The 19,855-nt window shown below is 43.4% G+C and overlaps 1 protein-coding gene across 10 annotated transcripts in view; it reads right to left on the reverse strand.

Annotated features, from left to right (window-relative positions):
* Window positions 1–19,855, reverse strand: part of SERGEF (secretion regulating guanine nucleotide exchange factor) — a 188,092-nt gene that overhangs the window by 5,730 nt on the left and 162,507 nt on the right. For 5 of the 10 annotated variants that reach the window (XM_053291897.1, XM_053291835.1, XM_053292005.1 and 2 more), the window contains 2 exons: window positions 10,538–10,749; window positions 993–1,026 (listed from right to left, as the gene is read on the reverse strand). In XM_053291897.1, the coding sequence (XP_053147872.1) occupies window positions 10,568–10,749 (182 nt within the window). In that variant the 3' untranslated portion in view covers window positions 993–1,026; window positions 10,538–10,567. Of the gene's footprint in view, window positions 1–84; window positions 1,027–10,353; window positions 10,750–19,855 lie in introns of those variants that run through there. The other 5 variants (XM_053291815.1, XM_053291824.1, XM_053291968.1 and 2 more) reach the window with 5 other exon arrangements.

Here is a 19,855-nt window from a genome sequence, read left to right on the forward strand (position 1 = left end):
TATATATATATATATATATATATATAAACTTTTAATTAATGTGCTTGCAAAAGGGAAGTAAAAGAACAGTTTGATTCTGTAGGATTTCAACCTCAAACAGTATTCATTTTATTGAATAATTACTGAATAATGACCATATATGGTAAATTTAAATCACAGTAAATCTGAATCTGAGAAAGATCTTTTACATGGGCATTATGTCATTTTGGGATTATTAATCGTTAAAATCTGTTGAGAATAATAACAGTCAAAATATGATTATATTCAGGATATCTTCTTTAAAATATCCCCCCCCCCAAATTAAACCTTTCCCCGAGCATATTCTGGTGTAAAAACAGCATGCTAATCTCCCTTCCCTGCAAAAGCACTTTTTGTATCCAGGAATATGCCTGTGGGATTGTGCGGCCACTCTGCCTGCACCCCCTCCCCGGCTGCCCATCGCTGCGAAGCAAGCCTCACATGCAGTTAGTTAAGTTGGGAGTACCCTTGTAAGGATGCACAGCATGTCAGTCAATATAATTTATTTTAAAAGAGACAAGCAAGAATTCATACAAATATACTGAAATCAAAATGGCAGTCTTGTATTGATATGGGGGGTGGAGTGGGGTGGCAAGCCTGCATACAGTAAGGCTGCTTAAATCCCACCTCACTTCAATAGGATTTCAGTAGACGTAACTATGAGCAGGATTGCATCCCATGGCTTTAGCAATGTTGAACTGAGAATGTATGGAGATCTTGCAATCATGTGATTTGGACAGAATTGCTATTGTTTCCTGGCCTAGTGTACTTACGGAGAAAGGAGACAATCATAACCTTAATATTAGGAAATTAGATCTGAAAACTATGCAGTATATCAGTGCAAGAATCAACCAAAACGTATAAACTAAAACAGTTTAAGCTAAAATTGTGATATTATCTCAGATGTGCTATCAAAAGCCAGTTCTGATATTTCTTTCATTCATTCATTCATTTATGTAATCATATTTTTATACCTCAACATATGCATCTGTAGGTGGTGTATTAAATCTGAAACACAATATAAAACAGAGTTAAAACAGTTAAAATTTTACAAAATAAAGCAAAAATCTCATAAGATAAAAACAAATTAAACAGTCTAAAATTAATTGCAGTTAAAAGCCTGAAAAAACAGGTGCATCTTGAGGGTCTTACTAAAAGCAAACAAAGGAGATGCTCTTATTTCAACACAGAGCATATTCCAAAGCCCCAGGGCAGCTACAGAGAAAGCCTGGTTCCAAGTTGCCACCAAATGCACTGATAGCAACCGTAACTGGACCTCTCAGAAGATCATAATAGGCAACAGGGTTCATGACAAAGAAGGTGCTCTCTTAAATAGCCTGCACCCAAGCCGTTGAGGGCTTTATTGGTAATAACAAGCACTTTTTATTTTGCTTGGAAATGTATCAGTGAACCTTTGGGTTGTCCCAGAGACCAGTCCGGCTGCCACATTCTTTACCAATTTTAATTTGGCAGCCCTACATAATGCCATTTCCTGATGAGGTCAATACAGAGAAATAGATCTGGGTGTCATCAGCATATTGATAACACCCTGCACCAAACCTCCTGATGATATCTTCCAGTACTTTCATGTAGAGGTTAAAGAGCATGGGAGATAGTGTGGAGCCTTGTGGAACTCCTTACTTTAGCTCTCGCCTTGCAGAGCAGAATTCTCCAAGTGAAATAATCTGGAATCGACCAGAGAGATAGGAACGGAACCACTGTAAAACAGTGCCACTCAATCCCACCCTCCTCAGGTGATCTAGAAGGATACCATGGTTGAGGGTATTGAAAGCCACTAAGAGATCCAAAAGGATAGGCAGGATCACACTCCCTCTGTTGATAGCCAATTGGAGTTCATCCTTTATTTTATTTTATTTATTTATTTATTTATTTATTCATTCATTCATTTATATACTGCCCTTCCAAAAATGGCTCAGGGTGGTTTACATCAAAATAAAAACAATTAAAATCAATTAACAATTTAAATTAACACTGAATCAATTAAACAATTAAAACCATTTAAAAATTAAAATAATTAACAATAAAATCACTTAAAATCAACTTTAAAATTTTTAAAAAATAGATCTAATTAAAAGCCTGGGTGAATAAATGTGTCTTCAGTGCCTTTTTAAAAGTTGCCAGAGATTAGGAGGCTCTTATTTCAACAGGGAGCACATTCCAAAGTCCAGGGGCAGCAACGGAGAAGGCCCGTTTCCAAGTAGCTGCCAAATGAGTTGGCAGCAACTACAAGGAGACCTCTCCAGATGATCTTAACAGGCAGTGGAGCTAATGGAGAAGAAGACGTTCTCTTAAATACCCAGGGCCTAAGCTGTTTAGGGCTTTAAAGGTAATAATCAGCAACTTGTATTTTAGGCCGACCAAGGCAATCTCAACCCCACAGCCCACTTGAAAGCTGGTTTACAATGGGTCTAGATAATCTGTATCATCCAAAACTGCCTGGAGGTGAGAGGCTACCACCTGCTCAATCATCGTGTTCAACCATGGAAGATTAGAAATGGTCTGTAATTAGCTAACTCAGAGGGATCCAATGCAGGTTTCTTCAAATGAGGCCTAATAATAGCTTCCTTCAGACAAAGAGGCACACTGCCCTCCCTCAAAGAAGTATTTATAATATTTACCAGCCCCTTTCTGATAATACAATTACCAGTTGAGATAAGCCAAGTTGGGCAAGGTTCAAGAGAACAGGTTGTAGGACGCACAGTCCGGAGTAGTTTGTCCACATCCTCAGAACTCACAAACTGAAAGTGATCCAATCTAATCCTATACGAAGAGTTGCTGGACACCTCTACAATAGACTCTGCAGTAATTGTGGAATCCAGTTTGGACCAAATATTTTATCCACAAAAAGGTCATTGAAGACATCACAGTAGTGAGTGATAGTTCCAAGTTCAAATTCTGCGGGTGAGCAGAATATACTAGCCCCCTAACGACCCTAGACAGCTCCACAGGATGTGAATTTGAGGAAACCATGCAGGCAGAAAAGAACAGCTTCTTTGCTGTCCTCACTGCGAGAGCATAGATCTTCAAATGTGCTCTGTGTTGTGACCTGTCAGATTTGTGCCGAGACTTCCTCCGTTTATGCTCTAGTTGTCTACCTCACCACTTCAGGTCCCATAGTTCTTCTTAATACCACAAAGCTGACCTTGTAGCAGGTCAGAGAGGATGCTTAGGGTCAATTGTGTCTACTGCTCTAGTGAGTTCATTATTCCATGTTTGCACCAGAGCATTGACTAGCAGAGTCAACTCTAACAACCTGGGCAACTCTAACAACCTGGGCAACTCTAAACCCTTCCAAGGCTTCTTGGAATCCTTTTGGATCCAATAACCTTCTAGGGCAGACCAACCTATTAGGTCTTTCACCTCTGCAGAGGTGGGTTGTTGTTTCAAGTCCTACTTTAACTGGGTGGTGAGCCATCCATGACAAAGGGGAGATGACAGGAGTCCACACCCACGGAAGACCACCCTACTACTAATACAACTACTAATATATATATATATACCGCTTTTTAACAAAGGTTTGCAAAGCGGTTTACATAGATAGATAAATAAATAAATAATAAGATGATTCCTTCTCCGCAAAGACTTACAATCTAAAAAGAAACATAAGATAGACACCAACAATAGACACCAAACATAAGATAGACACCAACATTTCCAACTGGAGGAATGCTGTGCTGAGTTTGGAGAGAGCCAGTTGCTCTCCTGCTAAATATAAGAGAATCACCACTTTGAAAGGTGACTCTTTGCTCAGTTAGCAGGGGTCACTCTGATCAGAGCAAAAGATCAAATTGAGAGTGTGACCAGAATCATGTGTCAGTCCAGAAACCAATTGGGATAGCCCCATATTCGTCATGGCCACTATGAACTCCAGAGTTGCTCCTGACAACCTGGTTCCGAAGAGGACACTGAAGTCCCCCAACAACAACAACCTGGGCAATCCACAATGGCAACTCCACAACTAGGTCCATCAGCTCAGTTAGGGACCCCGTTGGGCAGCAGGGTGATTGGTACACCAAGAGAAGTCCCAGTCTATCGGTCCCTAGACTTAGATACACATATTCAATATAGGCCAATTCCCTGACAAGGATCCTGGTAAAAAGAGATGTTATTCTTATAGACCAGAGCCACCCCATCTGCCCGCCTACATCCTCTTACCTGCTCCACCACGGAGTAACCCATGGGGAGAAGCTGGGACCAAACCGGACCACTAGCCTCTCCCAACCAGTTCTTTGTAATGCAGGTCAGCTCCTTCATCCACAATCAAGTCATGGATGATCTCAGACTTATTCTGAACTGACCCTACATTACAGAGTAATAAGAGGAGATTCTGTGGGTTGTTGGCACTGCTCTCCAAGGTCAAAGAGGTGGTAGGCCAGCTGGAAGGGGAATCAGCAATTAAATTTCTGAGTTCCCTTTCCCTGTAACAGCCCACTGTGCCATATCTTCATTGTAGATACACAAAATTAGCTCTCAGTCTGAGCATTTATGTTTGAAGGAGGGGAAACAAAAGCATGGCTGAATCATCTCCTTAATTTCTGCTGTAATATGAGTTCGTCCATCATGACATCTGTAAGCGTCTCCCTTTCCAGATGATCCTTGGGGTGTGTGATCCACGAGTCTCCCTTTAAACATTGCAGCAGAGGGGGAGGGGGGAGATAAACACATGAGTCATTGCATTCTTGCTTTGCTTGCTTCTTTGTAACATCTGACTCAAAGGTTAATGACAGAGAAGGAAATCGCTAGACATTTTTGTTGTAAGATCCTAGAGAACAGATGGCATGGTCAGGAGGCTGTTTTCAAAAGAAGAGATTGGATATAGTAGGAGAGGGTCTCTCTTTGGGAAATAAGCTAATAGTCATGAAGGCTTTATTTATTTGTTTATTTATTATTAATTTTTTTTTAATTTATATACCGCCCTTCCAAAGTGGCAGTATATCAAAATCAGCATCTTGAGTTGTGCTCTGAGGCAACAAGAGGTTCATGCAGTTTCCTAAGAAGAAAAGGAGGCTGTTCTTACAATCAGCCAAAACTGGGCTAAGAAAACCAAGCCTGGTCTTGGCTGATCACCAGGAGCCATGTGACTCACAGCGACAGAGCAGCAAACCCACTTCCCAAGCCTGCCTCTAAAACGAGGTTAAGGGAGCGAGCACTCCCTTAGCCCCGTTTTTGCTCATCTGCCAGCATTGGCTGCGGGGCTCCCTGTTGGTGCCAGGGAAACCGCCCTGAGCCATTTTGGAAGGGCGGTATATATAATGCACCACACACTCATGCAGTGCATTATGGGAGTTCCGGGAGCTGGTATGGCGTGTCTCAGGCCCTGAACCTCTGCATTGCCAACGATCATCTGGGTGGGTGATCCGCTCGCCCAGGGAGACAAAAGGGATCCTCTCCAGGGATCATGAGAAAGGGCTCAAGTTTTCCTGGGGGCTCTAATTTCCCCCTCCTTTGGTTCCAGTAAGGAGGAGAATATTCCTATATTCTGCAATATTAATAAGGGCTGCTAAAATTTGATTCCAGTGTAAAACAATGTAGCTAACTGTGTTAAGCAGCAGTGGGCAGCAGACTTCAGGCCTCTGAGATATATTTTGTATTCTACTAGAACCCCAAGGTCAACCAACTGTAGCCAGATACAATAGTGGCTGGGGGTGGGGCAGGGAATGGAACCAGATGCAGAGCAGTGGTTCATGGATGGAGCAAATGGCTTCCTGCATTCCAAGAGCCATACACTGGCACAACCTGTATAATCAAGGTACAGGATTCCAACTCAGAACTCTGTAACTAGCCACCAGTGCTGCACAAAAACCTGGTCAAGGGCAATCAATTAATACTTATATTTTACAGGCAGATAGCACTGAGACTGAGGGACAAGTGATTAGCAAAAGCCAGCCACAGCAGGGAGTATTTTACATGCAATTCTACTAGTTGTTGTAAACCAGTTGGGAGTCTAATTTAGCTCCTGCAAATCACCCAGAGGTCTGCCAGTAGAACCTAATTTTCCTTCTGCCCATCCCTGATGAGAATAATGACAGCACTCTCAACTGAAGTTCTATAGCAGAACACCTCATTCCTTTGCATTGTATGAACGGAGATGCACCCATGTTAAGTGAAGTGGCTTCTAGAAGTGAGAACCAATTTAGAGAAGAAAAACCCTTTCTTTAGCAGAATTCTGTCCCTATAAATGATTACCTGAATCTCATCTTTGAATATCCCTGACAATCCAGGACCACTGGGACTGTAAATGGCTTTTGAAAGATGCATAAAGGAACACTGGAGTGGCACGTAATACCCTTTCTATCTTCAAAGAGCAGACCCATGGTATTTTCCATGAACCGGCACGACATGATATATGGCAGGATAACTCCGCAAGAGGCAGCCAGGAAAGTGGTTCTATTATTCTCTCACTCTAGAAAAGATTCTAGCTAATGACACTGTGATAAGAGTCAAACGTAATGGCCATTAATCTGGAAGAAAATGATTTTTCACATAAATTGCCTTCTTTCTCTCTCTCTTTAAAGTTTCACAGGCACAAAGAAAATGTGATCACTTAAAAGAATGGTTGTTAGGACAAATGAGCATTGCTGGAATGCAAAGGAAACAGAGCAGAGATAAAGCAAGAAAATTCAGAAATGAACTGAGCACTGAAGTATACAAAATGAGGGTGCCCTAAGGCAACATGTGATGTTTGCCCTTATCTTCTCCTCCTCCTCCCCAACACTCCATAAAGCAGTGTTTTTCTCTTTTATTTGAAACAAGCCATCCTACTTTAGGTTCCATTTATGTTGTTTATCAGTCCTTTCTTGTCCAAGCAGTAGCAAATTCTAGGGGCAGCCTTTTACAGGGTCAGTTTCCCTGTAAGGATAAAGTACTGGAAATACGATGTTTTTGTAGTATATTTTGCAACAAGTTGGGGAAAGCAAGCAGTCACCCAGACCAGCACTACAGGTTTTTAAAAATGTATCAGTTTCTCCCCAAGCAAACCCTAAGACCCTCACAGTTCCCAAAAGTTGCTGTTTGTTAGCTAGCTGCAAACTAACAAAAACAACTACACACAAAACACCCTTTCTAACCTCTAAACTAATCTAATCTCAAAGCTATGCTTTTCTAGCACATCTACGCTGCCCTCCCCCAAGGAGGTAGGTGTGACCTATATTGCTAGATCAACTCACTGTCAGTGCCCACTAAGCATTGAGTAGTTTTCAGGCTAGACAAAACCCTAGAGAGATTTGCTTTGATACAACACAGGCATCTGAATACTGGTCAGAGCTTAGGGTGGGTTCATTGCAGTTACTAAGTACTTTTCAAGTGCACCTATCCATGTAATATGAAGCACTATAAAGGCCACAGAATTCCCTAAAAGTTCATGTGGATACAATCTTCCTTATGTAAATTTGCTTAGAAAACATCTGGACTCATGTTTCTTGTATTTATTTGCATTCGTATTTATGTAGAAAACCGTGAACAATTCATGTTGTCTAAACACGGATTCTATGTAGAAGGGGGTCATACACCTGATCATGGGTAGAGCTCTATAGGGAAAACACTGAGAAGGGCTACGTTCCCCAGTGCTTCATGCAGCCTCCCAAGATGGCACTTGGGTTCCACGGGCATCCATTTTGCTTAAGGAGCCTGACCAGCACCGGGGAAAGCATTACATTAAGTGAAGGTTATTGCTGTGGGAAGTCGCCTCCACATGGTGCCAAGAGGGCTGAAGTCGCCTCCACATGGTGCCAAGAGGCCTACCTGTGATTTCAAAGATTACCTTGAAAATGGCATCCTTGATCAAGCCTATTTTGAGAGTCTTATTGAAAGTGATGGGTAAACATATAATGGATCTGTCCTAACAGAAATGAAAGACTGTAAGGCTCTACACACGATCCATGTGTAGAGCCAAAACAGAGTCTGTGAGGAGAGTGGGTTTGACCCGCCCTCCCTGCAGGCAATCAGGCAGCACTCCCTGGATGGCCAGATTGGCCGCCCAGACGATTACCGGCTCCGTCACGGAGCTGATTGGGGTGGCAGGATTCGAGTTCCATAAGGCACCATGCGAGTGCACAGTGCCTTGTGGGGAGCCTCCCGACATGGGGAGGCTTGTTGTAGCTTACTGGTGGGGAGGCTATTCGTGAGTCGCTGCACACAATCTTTTAACCTGCTTTTCAGGTGCGCTTGTGCCTGAAACCTGGGTTAAGCAGCAGGCTCCATAAGCGGGCTTGCTGCCACGCCACTGGGCAGGGGGAGGGAGGGAGAATTCAGGCAGACTAAGGGAAACTAATGTAATTTTCAAATTTCTCAACAATTGATCTCAAAAGCATTTGATATTAATGTCATACTAATCCAAAAAAACAAAAGGAAGTGTCTTGTTGGTTAGCCACTACAGGAATCAGTGTTCTTTTCACAGCACTGCAAAACACTAAACTTTGGGACTTAGGCCAGTTCACTTAATTTCTTTCCCCCACCCCCATCGACAATTATGGATACTAGTGCTTCCCTGATGCAGAAGAGGGGTTGGTGAAGACAGATGGTATAAAAGAAGAAGGGATTTCCAGAACAAATACCCAAGGTAAGTATTCAATTAAGCCACATAAAAGCATCTAACTTTGCAATCAAAGGAGTATGGTGGAAAGTTCTTCCTTGAAAGTTTGTTTGCAGAGATGATAAATAAATGTCTGATTGGCAGACCATAGATTTAGGGATGACCCAGAGGCATTTCTTCCAACTGTATGGATCCAGGATGCTGCTGTGTACAGAAATGTGATATTATTTTCTGAAAACCAGAGCAGTGCAGTCCTTATCTGAGAAACCCAATTTCAAATCCCTACACAGCAATGAAGCTTTCTGGATTGTTTTGGACAAGCCAGAATCCTGCAGCCAAATTTAACTTTTTGGGGCTATGGTGAGGATAACATAAATAACCCCTGAGTTCCTTTGATGTTAAATTCTAGCTATGTTTCATTTAATTCAATAAATCATTCCAAGAATCTTGATAGCAGACTACAGCTTGCTACATCCTTTGTCTACATGGGCAACAGCAAGATCCTAGAGCATCTGATTTTGAAACATCAAAAGCAGTCAAGCCAGATTCTATTTTTCCCCACAGCCTGAAGTCCTCTGGGCTAGAGGTCACATCTAAAGTTGTTTTTATTGAAGTCCTTTTTATTAGAACAACCGTCCCCTGCCCCAAGATCAGCACTTGGCAAATAATCAGGTTTCCCTTTACTACTACTACTACTAATAATAATAATAATAATAGGCTGACATCCAGCACAGCATTATGTCTCTGTAATACTGCCCTGCTGGGTTGCTGTGCCCTTGAAAAGCAGCATCGGGGATGTACAAAAGGGGTGGTTGTGCAAGCAGCAATTCTGCAAGTTTTCCCATTCAGGACAATGGGAGCACTTCTTGCACAACCACCCCTTTTGCACACCCTTGATGCTTCCTTGGAAGAGCACAGCAGCCCAGCATTACATAGATGTAATTCTGTGCTGGATGTTGGCCAATAATAATAATAAAGTGTGTGGCAGACATGAGGAAAATTACTCAAAGTAGTCCCATTGAAATTAAAAGGACAATTTAGACCATGCATTACTTGTCCTTTTAAATTCAGTGAGACTACTTTGACTAATTTGTCTCACGTCAGCCAATATTTATATTTTTGCTGCTTGCTAAGCCTTTTTAATATGTTGTATGGCATCCTTGCTACTTAATGCTATTTGCCTAGTGGATGTAGGATTCTTATATTTAAAAGCCATCACCTCTTTAGCAGTGTAAACCTGTGTGATAGCTTTTGACCTCACTCATACTTTTATTTTCAGAAAGCTTGTTCCAGACATTTTTTCTGGGCATCCAGAGTTCCATTAGAGATGCTGAACCACTGTAGTCCTCTTAGGAATAATGACCAATGCATATATTTGTCTGATGTGTGCAAATGTGTACATTTGTCCAATGCAAATGTGTACATTTGTCCAATGCAAATGTGTACATTTGTCCAATGCAATGTCTAGACCAATGCTATACATTTGCTTCCTTCCACAAAAATGGAAGGCTATTTTCCTATTTGCTTCTCTAAAAGAAGAAAGCATATCCTGCATCATTTTATCAAACAAAAAATGTTTTTCTGTTTTCCCTACAGGCAAAAATGTCTTCTCTTTTATTTTAAAAATGAACCATGAAAAACATCTATATAGCTTCACATAACAGAGCGCAACTAAGCAAAAGTAGGCAACAAGAACTCCTACTGACATCAGCAATTTCCACTTAGTTGCAACTAAGTCCAGCCTTTCAATGGAATTCAGTCATTGAGTCTTGACAAGCTTTGGCTAGATTGTGCTCACTGTTTTATTTAATTTAATATTTAATAAAGGTTTTATTTCCATGCACTGATTTTTAAAAATGAGATCTCTCCCGAGTGAGAGAGAGAGATGTACTGGGCAATTTTTGTTTGTTTCTGAATCAGCATCATTTCCCCCCAGTAATATTCACAACATAGTTTAAGTATACCGACCATTTGATGCTTAACATTGTGCTGACATTTCTACTGCAGGAGGTTTTGGCCTGGAAAATGACAAAATGCCATGGAATGTCCAGCTCCACATCCAATTAAAAGCAGCTTTGCAGAACTAAGAGCCTTGATGAGCTGTGGAGGACAAACATTTGCTTCTGCTCCATTGCCGCACATCCCATGTTCATTCCATCCCCAGGAAAAACACTGACAACCTAAGAAAAAAGGAGAAATATCATAATCAGAACATTGCAGCAGCAGATAAAGGGCCACCAGCCTTTTTCTTCTCACCACAACCAAAACGAGATCATCAGTCAGCAAAAAGCCAGGCTAAGGACTGTGTAAGAAAATGGTAAGTTTCAGGGGGCCACACATTATGCAGGCTTAGGAGGACATAGCAAAAGCTCAGCTGGAAAACAAGCTGTGCTATAGGTTTGCCTAGCAGCATATAAGGAGGGGGTTGAGGATGCAACCCTCAGGGACATATTCTTGGCAACAAAAACAGCTTTTGCACGGAAGGGAAAGAAATGAAACTTGTGTCCTTATCCCTCTCCCTGTATGCTGTACTGGGAGAGTCATATGTAACGTAGGCAAACAAGTTTTACTTCTAAGAAACATGCACCAAATCAGGTTGTAAGCTTGTTATACTGTATTGTTGTATTCATCATCCAAAGCATAGATAAGGGATGCAAATCATGATAGCACGGTTTTCATTATGGACTATTAAAAATGGAACCAAACATATATGAACTTTAAGACCCAGATCCAACTTGCTTTGCAAGCAACATTCCATTATCTTACAGTTATCTCCTCCATTATCTCTTATCTTTCCTGTTCCAGATCAAGAATCAAGTTTGCTAGCAATGTTTAGGTCTTTGAAATTCAGTGCAAAATTCGTAAAAGGGATTGATGCCAAAAGTGGCAGCTCTATTTTTCAGGAACTATTTCTGATATTATTGTGTTATTTGGGGGTTATAACACATACGTACAAAATCCACATTTCAAATGGAGTTCTACTTTTTCTGCTCTTTTAAATTTATGCCAGTGTAACTGAATGATTCATGAACACATGAATTCACCTTCTGTTGACTCATACCGTTGGCCCATCATCACCACTTCTCTGGAGAGTTGTTGCCAGTTAATGTAGATAACAAAGTCTCTTGTCTACAAGTTCTGTATTGTCTACAATGACTGGCAGTAACTCTCCAGGGTTTACACAGGTGACTTTCCAAGTCTTATCAGGAGATGCCAAGGATTGAACCTGAGACCTTTTGCATGCAATGCATGTGCAGTATCAAGTAGCCTATTGAACTGAAAAAATAAAAATGTTCAGCTTAATGTGTTCATACAAGATCACGCAAAGAAAAAAACATTCTAAACCAGGCAATACTAATCATAGATTTGCTGTATCCTGTCTAGATTGGCTCTAACACTTAACATGTTACAAGACATTACACTGAAAACTATATGACATCTTCCTCAATTCATGTATTATTCAAATGTATTTTAAGAACTGGAGTAGTAATGTGAAAAGTGCTTAGGACATAAAAGGCATGGGTGTAGCATCCATTAGACGAGAGGGTGCAAATGTCTCTGGGCCTGGAGGGTCATGGGGCCCACAAGTGCCCTGCCGCCCCACCGCCGCCATCACCTGCCACCGCACCCACTGCTCCGCCCACCACCATTTCCCATCTATTTACCCATGGTGGTGGCAGGGACGGGTGGGCTTCTCCCCCCTCCCCAGCTCCCCGCTCCCTGGCCAACATGCCAACTTCTCTTGCCCCTTCGCAGTTTGAGTAGGGAGAGCGTGCCGTGATGTCATCAAACTCTTCAGGCATGAGAGCAGCCGGCATGCCGGCCAGGGAATGGGGAGCCAGCCAGCCAGCCCACCCCCTGAGAAGCCAGACCACCCGCCCACTGAGAAGTCTGCCCACCAGCCACCGCCATGGGTAAATGGAGGGGGAAGAGCAGCGGGGCTTGGAAGTATGGGGCGGGGATTCAGCACTGGGGCACACACATGCAAAGTGTGTGCGAGGGAGCCCCCCAAAACAGCTTTCTCCTGGAGCCTCCCTATGCCACTGATAAAGGGGCCACCCAGTGATGCAGCTGCTATTATTAGTAAGGAACACTTATCATCATCATCATCAGCAGCATTATTATTATTTTGGAGATACAGAATGATTCAACTGCTTAACTAATTTCAGCTGTACATTTGAAAGCATAACTGGAAACAGTGATATAGAAAAATAAAGGCTATTCTTGTGCTCTTTTCCAACAGGACCAATCACACCAGAAATCTATTGAGAAAACATACCCCCGCTTTTCCAGCTTCACTCTCCTGATTTGAACAGGCACAGAATCTGTATTAGCATCTGAATACATGGCTGGTTTTCTATTAGATAAATTATACTCTGCGCCAACAAGAAAATGGTGTTTCAGTCTCCACAGCTGTAAAATGGGACAATAATATTTGATAGAAATTCTGACTTCCTAATAGTGGCTGCATGCCATAGTTTATGTATTTTTAATCTGAGGGACTACAGCTGCATTTCCTTCCTTCATAGGATGACTTATCTGAATTTTTTATTTTACCATTATTGGATACCAGCATGATAAAATTGAGAACTAATGTAAAAATAATAATCAGTTTTACATTTTTATTAAGCTGAAATGTGAATTGCTTCAGAAATAAATAAAATCTTTTTAAAATACTTCTAATTAAATATGATAGCCTATAAATGATTAGCACAAAACTGCTAAACTCTTCCTTCATAAGACATTAGACATCTAAGTCCAATTGGAATCAAGAGCTTACATCCCTTGGGATGTAGATATACCTAATGTTATCTGAATGGCACTATACCAATATTAATAATTGGTCTGCTCATCACAGAAGAACTACATTCATATTCAAAGGAAATATTAATGGCTCTGATTTTCTCTCTCTCGTCATCAACTACAGATGGTGAGGAGCTCCAAAAGGAACTCTCCAAACTGGGTGAGTGGGTGACAAAATGGCAAATGTTGTTCAGTGTAAGCAAAAAGTTATACATATTGGGGCAAAAGAAACCCAACCACATATACACAGCTGGAGTCTGAGATGTCAGTGACTGACCAGGAGAGGGATCTTGAGGACATGGTGGACAGCTCGTTGAAAGTGTCAACTCAGTGTGTGGCAGCTGTGAAAAAAGCAATTTCCTTGCTAGGGATCATTAGGAAGGGGATTGAAAATAAAAATGCTAATATTATTATGCCCTTATGCAAATCCATGGTGTGGCCACATTTGGAATATTGTGTGAGTTCTGGTCCCAGTATCTTAAGAAGGACATTGAAAAGAGTCAACTATGGGGACACATGATAGTATAAAATTATACTAGAATATAATTTTATAGTGTATAAAAATTATGTGTGGTGTATAAAATTATGTATGGAGTAGAGAGAGTGGACAGAGAGAAATCCCGCTCCCTTCACAGCACTGGAACCACGGGTCATCCCTTGAAACTGAAGGCCTAGAAATTTAGGACCAACAAAAGGAAGTACTTTTTCACACAGGACTTAATTAATCTATGGAATTCTCTGCCACCGGATGGGGTGAAGGCAACTAGCTTGGATGGCTTTAAAAGGTGCTTGGACAAATTCATGGAGGACAGGTCTATCAATGCTACTAGACTACACACTACCTCCAACCTCAGAGGCAAGATGCCTCTCAATACCAGTTGCAGGGGAGCAACAGCAAGAGAGAGGGCATTCCCTTACCTCTTGCCTGTGGACTTCCCAGAGGCATCTAGTGGGCCACTGTGTGAAACAGAATGTTAGACTAGATAGGCCTTGGGCCTGATCCAGCAGGTCTGTTCTTATGTTTTTATGTACACATTGCCTCATGTCACAAGTAAAGCCAGGTTTTGACCCTATTACAATGGTGTCCCCCAAGTGTCATGTTCTATTCTTCCCACCTGACCTTAGAGCTGATTGGCAACTATGCACTTGTGGCTGGGGGAGCGCTCTGATCCCTGCCTCTGGTGACTCCAGAAAGAGGCCCCTGTCAGCTGTGCCTCAGAACACTGTCCTACAGGACTGCTTCTCCATACTTATCTTATTCATAAACCTCTTCATACAGACATTCCAACGTGGTATACAGCAATTTAAAACAATACAATATAAGCAATTAAAACAATATTTTAAAATAGATCTAACAAAAGGCCTGAGAAAATAGGTGTGTCTTGAGCAATTTTTTGAAGACAGCCGGAGATGGAGCAGCTCTTATGTTGACAGGGAGCACATTCCAAAGCCCTGGGGCAGCCACACAGAAGGCCCGGTCCCGCATCACGACCAAACAAGCCGATGGCAGCTGGAACTCCTCACATGATCTCAGTAAGTAATGGGGTTCGTGACAGAGAAGGGTACTCTCTTAAATACTCTGGGACCAAGCCATTAGGAGTTTTATAGGTAATAACCAGCACTTTGGAGGAGTCTGCTCACATATTGAGGTTATCAGGGGAGTGCTGCTTTGGGGTTCCACTGCCCTCAGAAGTCAAGTTGGTGGATACTTCTTGGTGGTTGTACCCAGGTTGTGGACATCCCTGGCTACTTCTCTCTCTGGTTTTAGAAGTCTAGTCAAGACCACTCTTTTCCAGCAAGTCTTTGTGTAGGCTAAGTGCTCCATGGGGTGTGGTCTCTTGGGTCTCTGCATTGCTGTGATTTTCTGTTTTATAGAATTGTTCTGCTACTATTTTTATTTTGGTTGCTTTGTTGCTTTTAGAATTAGCAGTTCTTATTGAATGCATTTTTTTATATTGGTAAGTTTTTATCATTGACTTTTAAATTTTTTTGTGAGTTGCTATGGATGCCCTTGGACAGAAAGACAGCATACAAATTTTAAAGATTTTTTTTTAAAAAAACTACTTCCTCGCACAGGGAGCCACTGAGACTCAAACCTGGTCCTTTCTATTTAGCCCCACCTTTTCATATCCATACCCCGCTCTTGCTTTTGTTTTCAGGCCGCACCAGAGCATGATAGAACCATGGAAACTGGTTTTTATATATTTTCAGTATTGTCTGGTAGTTTTCTTATCACCACCCTGGCCCAGAGCAGCACTGAACTGTTTGTAAGCAACAAACAAAAGGTGTTTGCAGCTGCAATAGCACACAGATCAGCACTGGTATGTGGGCAACTGACTCCCATGCACAAGCTGTTGTGCAAGTCCAGAATTGAGTAGGGAGATTGTGCAGGGCCAGACTTGTTCCAGCCACCCAGAAACCAATTAAGTGGATGAAATCCCTACACACCTATTTATTTATTTATTTATTTAGCACATTTTTATACCGCCCTTACCCAAGGTCTCAGGGCGGTTCACAACAAACAAATACTAAAAACAATTTAAAACAAATAATAACAATCAAAAGTTTAAAAAATTAAAAAGTTAAAAAGTTAAAAAGCTAAAAGTTAAAAAGCTTGGGTAAAAAGATAAGTCTTTAGACCCCTTTTAAAGCCACTAGAGATGGGGAGACTCTTATGCCCACGGGAAGTGCGTTCCAAAGTCTCGGGGTGACAACAGAGAAGGCCTGTCCCTGGGTGGCCACCAAACGACATGAAAGTAGCCACAGACGAGCCTCCCTGATGAACGTAGTGGACAATGGGGATCATGCAGAAGAAGACGCTCTCTTAAATACCGTGAGCCTAAGCTGTTTAGGGCTTTATAGGTTATAACCAGCACTTTGTATTTTGCCCGGAAACCTATCGGCAGCCAGTGCAACTCCTGTAATATAGGAGTAATATGGTCTCTTCGAGATGACCTGGAGACCAACCTGGCTGCCACATTTTGTACTACGTACAAAGGCAGCCCCACATAGAGCGCATTGCAGTAATCAAGTCTGGAGGTTACCAGCAAGTGTACTACTGTTTTGAGATCATGAACTTCAAGAAACGGACGCAGCTGGCGTATCAACCGAAGCTAATAGAAAGCGCTTCTGGTCACTGCCTCAACCTGGGAAACCAGGGAGAGGTGTGGATCCAGAAGCACTCCCAGACTGCGTACCTGTTCCTTCTGAGGAAGTGTGACCCCATCTAGAACAGGTAGATCAATATCACTTTCCGAGTGACGACCGCGCACAATAAGTACCTCCGTCTTGTCTGGATTCAGTATCAGTTTGTTATCCCCTCATTACTGCTTCCAAGCAGGCATTCAGGGAGGTTATGCCTTCTCCTGATGATGTTGACATAGAGAAATAGATTTGGGTGTCATCAGCATACTGATAACACCCAGCACCAAATCTCCGGATGATCTCTCCCAATGGTTTCATATAGATATTAAAAAGCATTGGAGACAGTATGGAGCCCTGAGGGACCCCATATAAAAGCTCAGATTTTGAAAAGCAGCAGTCTCCAAGCGACACCATCTGGAATCTGCCAGAAAGGTAGGAGCAGAACCACTGCAAAGCAGTGCCTCCCACCCCCAACACTCTCAGACGTTCCAGAAGGATACTATGGTCGACAGTATCAAAAGCCGCCGAGAGATCCAAAAGGACCAACAGAGTCACACTTCCTCTGTCCATTCCCAATTGGAGATCATCCATCAGGCCGACCAAGGCAGTCTCCACCTCATAGCCCGCCCGAAAGCCAGTTTGAAATGGGTCTAGATAATCAGTTTCCTCCAAGACCGCCTGGAGCTGGGAGGCCACCACCCTCTCAATCACCTTGCCCAACCATGGGAGGTTGGAGATAGGCCTGTAGCTATTAAACTCTGAGGGGTCCAAGGCAGGCTTCTTAAGAATTGGTCTAATAATTGCCTCCTTTAAACAAGGAGGCATCCTGCCCTCCCTCAGAGAGGTATTTATAATTGCCACCAGGCTCCCCACAACAACCCCCTTGCCAGACAGTATAAGCCACGTTGGGCAAGGATCAAGCAGACAGGTGGTAGGACACACCATTCCGAGCAGCTTGTCCACATCCTCAGGAGTCACAAACTGAAATTGGTCCAGTCTAACCACACAAGAGGAGTTGCTGGATACCTCTTCATCTGACACTGCGATAACTGTGGAGTCTAAATCAACCCAAATATGAGAAACTTTATCCACAAAAAATTCATTAAAAGCATCACAGCGGGCAACTGATGGTTCCAAATTCGGATTCAGGGGAGTAGGGGGCCCTACTAGACCCCTCACAACCCTGAATAGCTCCTCTGGACGAGAGCCTGCGGAAGCAATATGGGCAGAAAAGAAACACTTCTTTGCTTAACGTATAGCCAGAGCATAGATCTTTAAATGTGCTCTATGTCGTAATCTGTCGGATTCGAGTCGAGTCTTCCACTTGCGCTCCAGTCATCTACCTTGCCGCTTCAGCTCCCGTAGATCTTCCGTATACCAAGGAGCCATTTTTGAAGCGGAACGGAGAGGACGCTTAGGAGTGATCATGTCTACTGCCCTGGTGAGCTGATTATTCCAATTCTCCACCAGGGCATCAACCGGATCGCCGGCAGGGCCAACATTAAATCCTTCCAAGGCTTCTTGGAATCCTATTGGATCCAATAACCTTTTTGGACGGACCATTCTAATAGGTCCCTCACCCCTGCAGAGGTGGGACGCAACTGTGAGTCCGACCTTAACCAGGTGGTGGTCCGTCCATGACAATGGGGAGATCACAGGAGTCCCCACCCACGGAACACCACCCTGATCAGAATGAAAGCTCAAATCAAGAGTATGACCAGCAACATGTGTCGGTCCAGGACCACTTGGGATAGGCCCATAGTTGTCATGGCCGCTATGAACTCCTGAGCTGCACCAGACAACCCAGTCTCAAAGTGGATATTGAAGTCCCTAGCACCATAAGCCTGGGGGACTCCAACACCAAACCTGAGACCAAGTCCGTGAGCTCAGTTAGGGACTCTGTTGGGCAGCGGGGTGATCGGTACACCAACAGAAGTCCCAATCTATCTCTGGTCCCCAAACATACGTACACACATTCAATATGATCAGACACTCTGATAGGGATCCTGGTAAGGGAGATATTATCCTTAAAGACCACAGCTACTCCACCTCCCCGCCCACACTCCCTTACCTGCTCCTCTACAGAGTACCCTGGAGGGAGAAGCTGGGCCCAAACTGGGCCCCCAGCCTCCCCTAACCAAGTCTCTGTGATACACACCAGGTCAGCCCCTTCATCCCTGATTAAGTCATGGATTACTTCAGATTTGTTTTGGACTGACCTGGTGTTACAAAGGAGCAAGGCAAGGTTCTGCGGGTTGTTGGCACTACTCCCCAAGGTCAAAGAGCTGGCAGGGCAGCCAGAAGGGGAAACAGCTATTAAGTTTCTGATTTCCCTTCCCCTGCAAAGGCCTGCTGACCTACCAACGTAACTTCTTCTATTCCCCACCACTACTGGGATTGCCGCACCGAGACCAATGGACACGCTCTCCAATCTCCCCATCTCCAGACAGGCTCCAAAATATTCAAAACAAATCTTACCCAAGCCTTATCTCAGCCGCCCCCCCTCCCCAACCCAAACAATACTGAAGCAGGGGGGATGGCCCTCACCCTCATTGCTCCCCAAAGTGGCTCCCCAAAGTGGCGACCCCCTTTGGTGCCGCCCCTTCGGTGACGGCCCCGCCGGTGGCAGCCCCGCCGCCACTGGCAGTCTCCTAAGTAGCCCAGGGGTGGGCAGATGGAAGCCCAGGACCCCAGTCCTGCCAACACTCAGCTGTAACAGAGCTGGCAGGCAGAAGTCCCACAGGCAGGCAGCAGCAACAGCAGATGGCAAACAGCAGAGGAGCCACACCCAGCACAGGCTCTCACCCTGTGCCTCTTGCTGGTGGATGGGCTTGCTCCTCTGCTGGGCACGAGGAACAGGCAGCAGGCAGCTGCCTAATCCCTGGCTGCTGGCAGGGGAAGGGTTAAACACAAAGTCATCATCTTTTCTCTGGTGTAAATTGCCTTCTTCCCAAGCAGCCATCCATGTTTTATTACACATATTGGCAAATGTCTGCTCTCGCTCCTATGATATTTGTTAAACTGGGCAGTGGCAAAAGTGAATGGGTATAGTGAGGTACTGAGCACTGGCAGGAGCTTAAGCAGGAGTATATGAGGACCACCATACACTTGAAATATTTCAAAACAAATTTGTATTGTGTTCTTAGAATGCTGTCAAGTGAGAATCTTCTTATGAGAGAGAGACCAGGGTTCAAAGCTCATAGAAGCCCTGCCATCTGTCCTGGAAAACCTGCTCCTCAGTTCTAAAAGGACTTGTTGCAGTGGTGAAGGAAAGGCAAAGAGGGATTATATAATGTTATTTAATAGAAAGAAGGGGTTGAATGGGCATGGTGAGAGGAA

This window comes from Hemicordylus capensis, chromosome 1 (genome assembly GCF_027244095.1).
Source record: "Hemicordylus capensis ecotype Gifberg chromosome 1, rHemCap1.1.pri, whole genome shotgun sequence".
In the NCBI taxonomy this organism is placed as follows: domain Eukaryota; kingdom Metazoa; phylum Chordata; class Lepidosauria; order Squamata; family Cordylidae; genus Hemicordylus; species Hemicordylus capensis.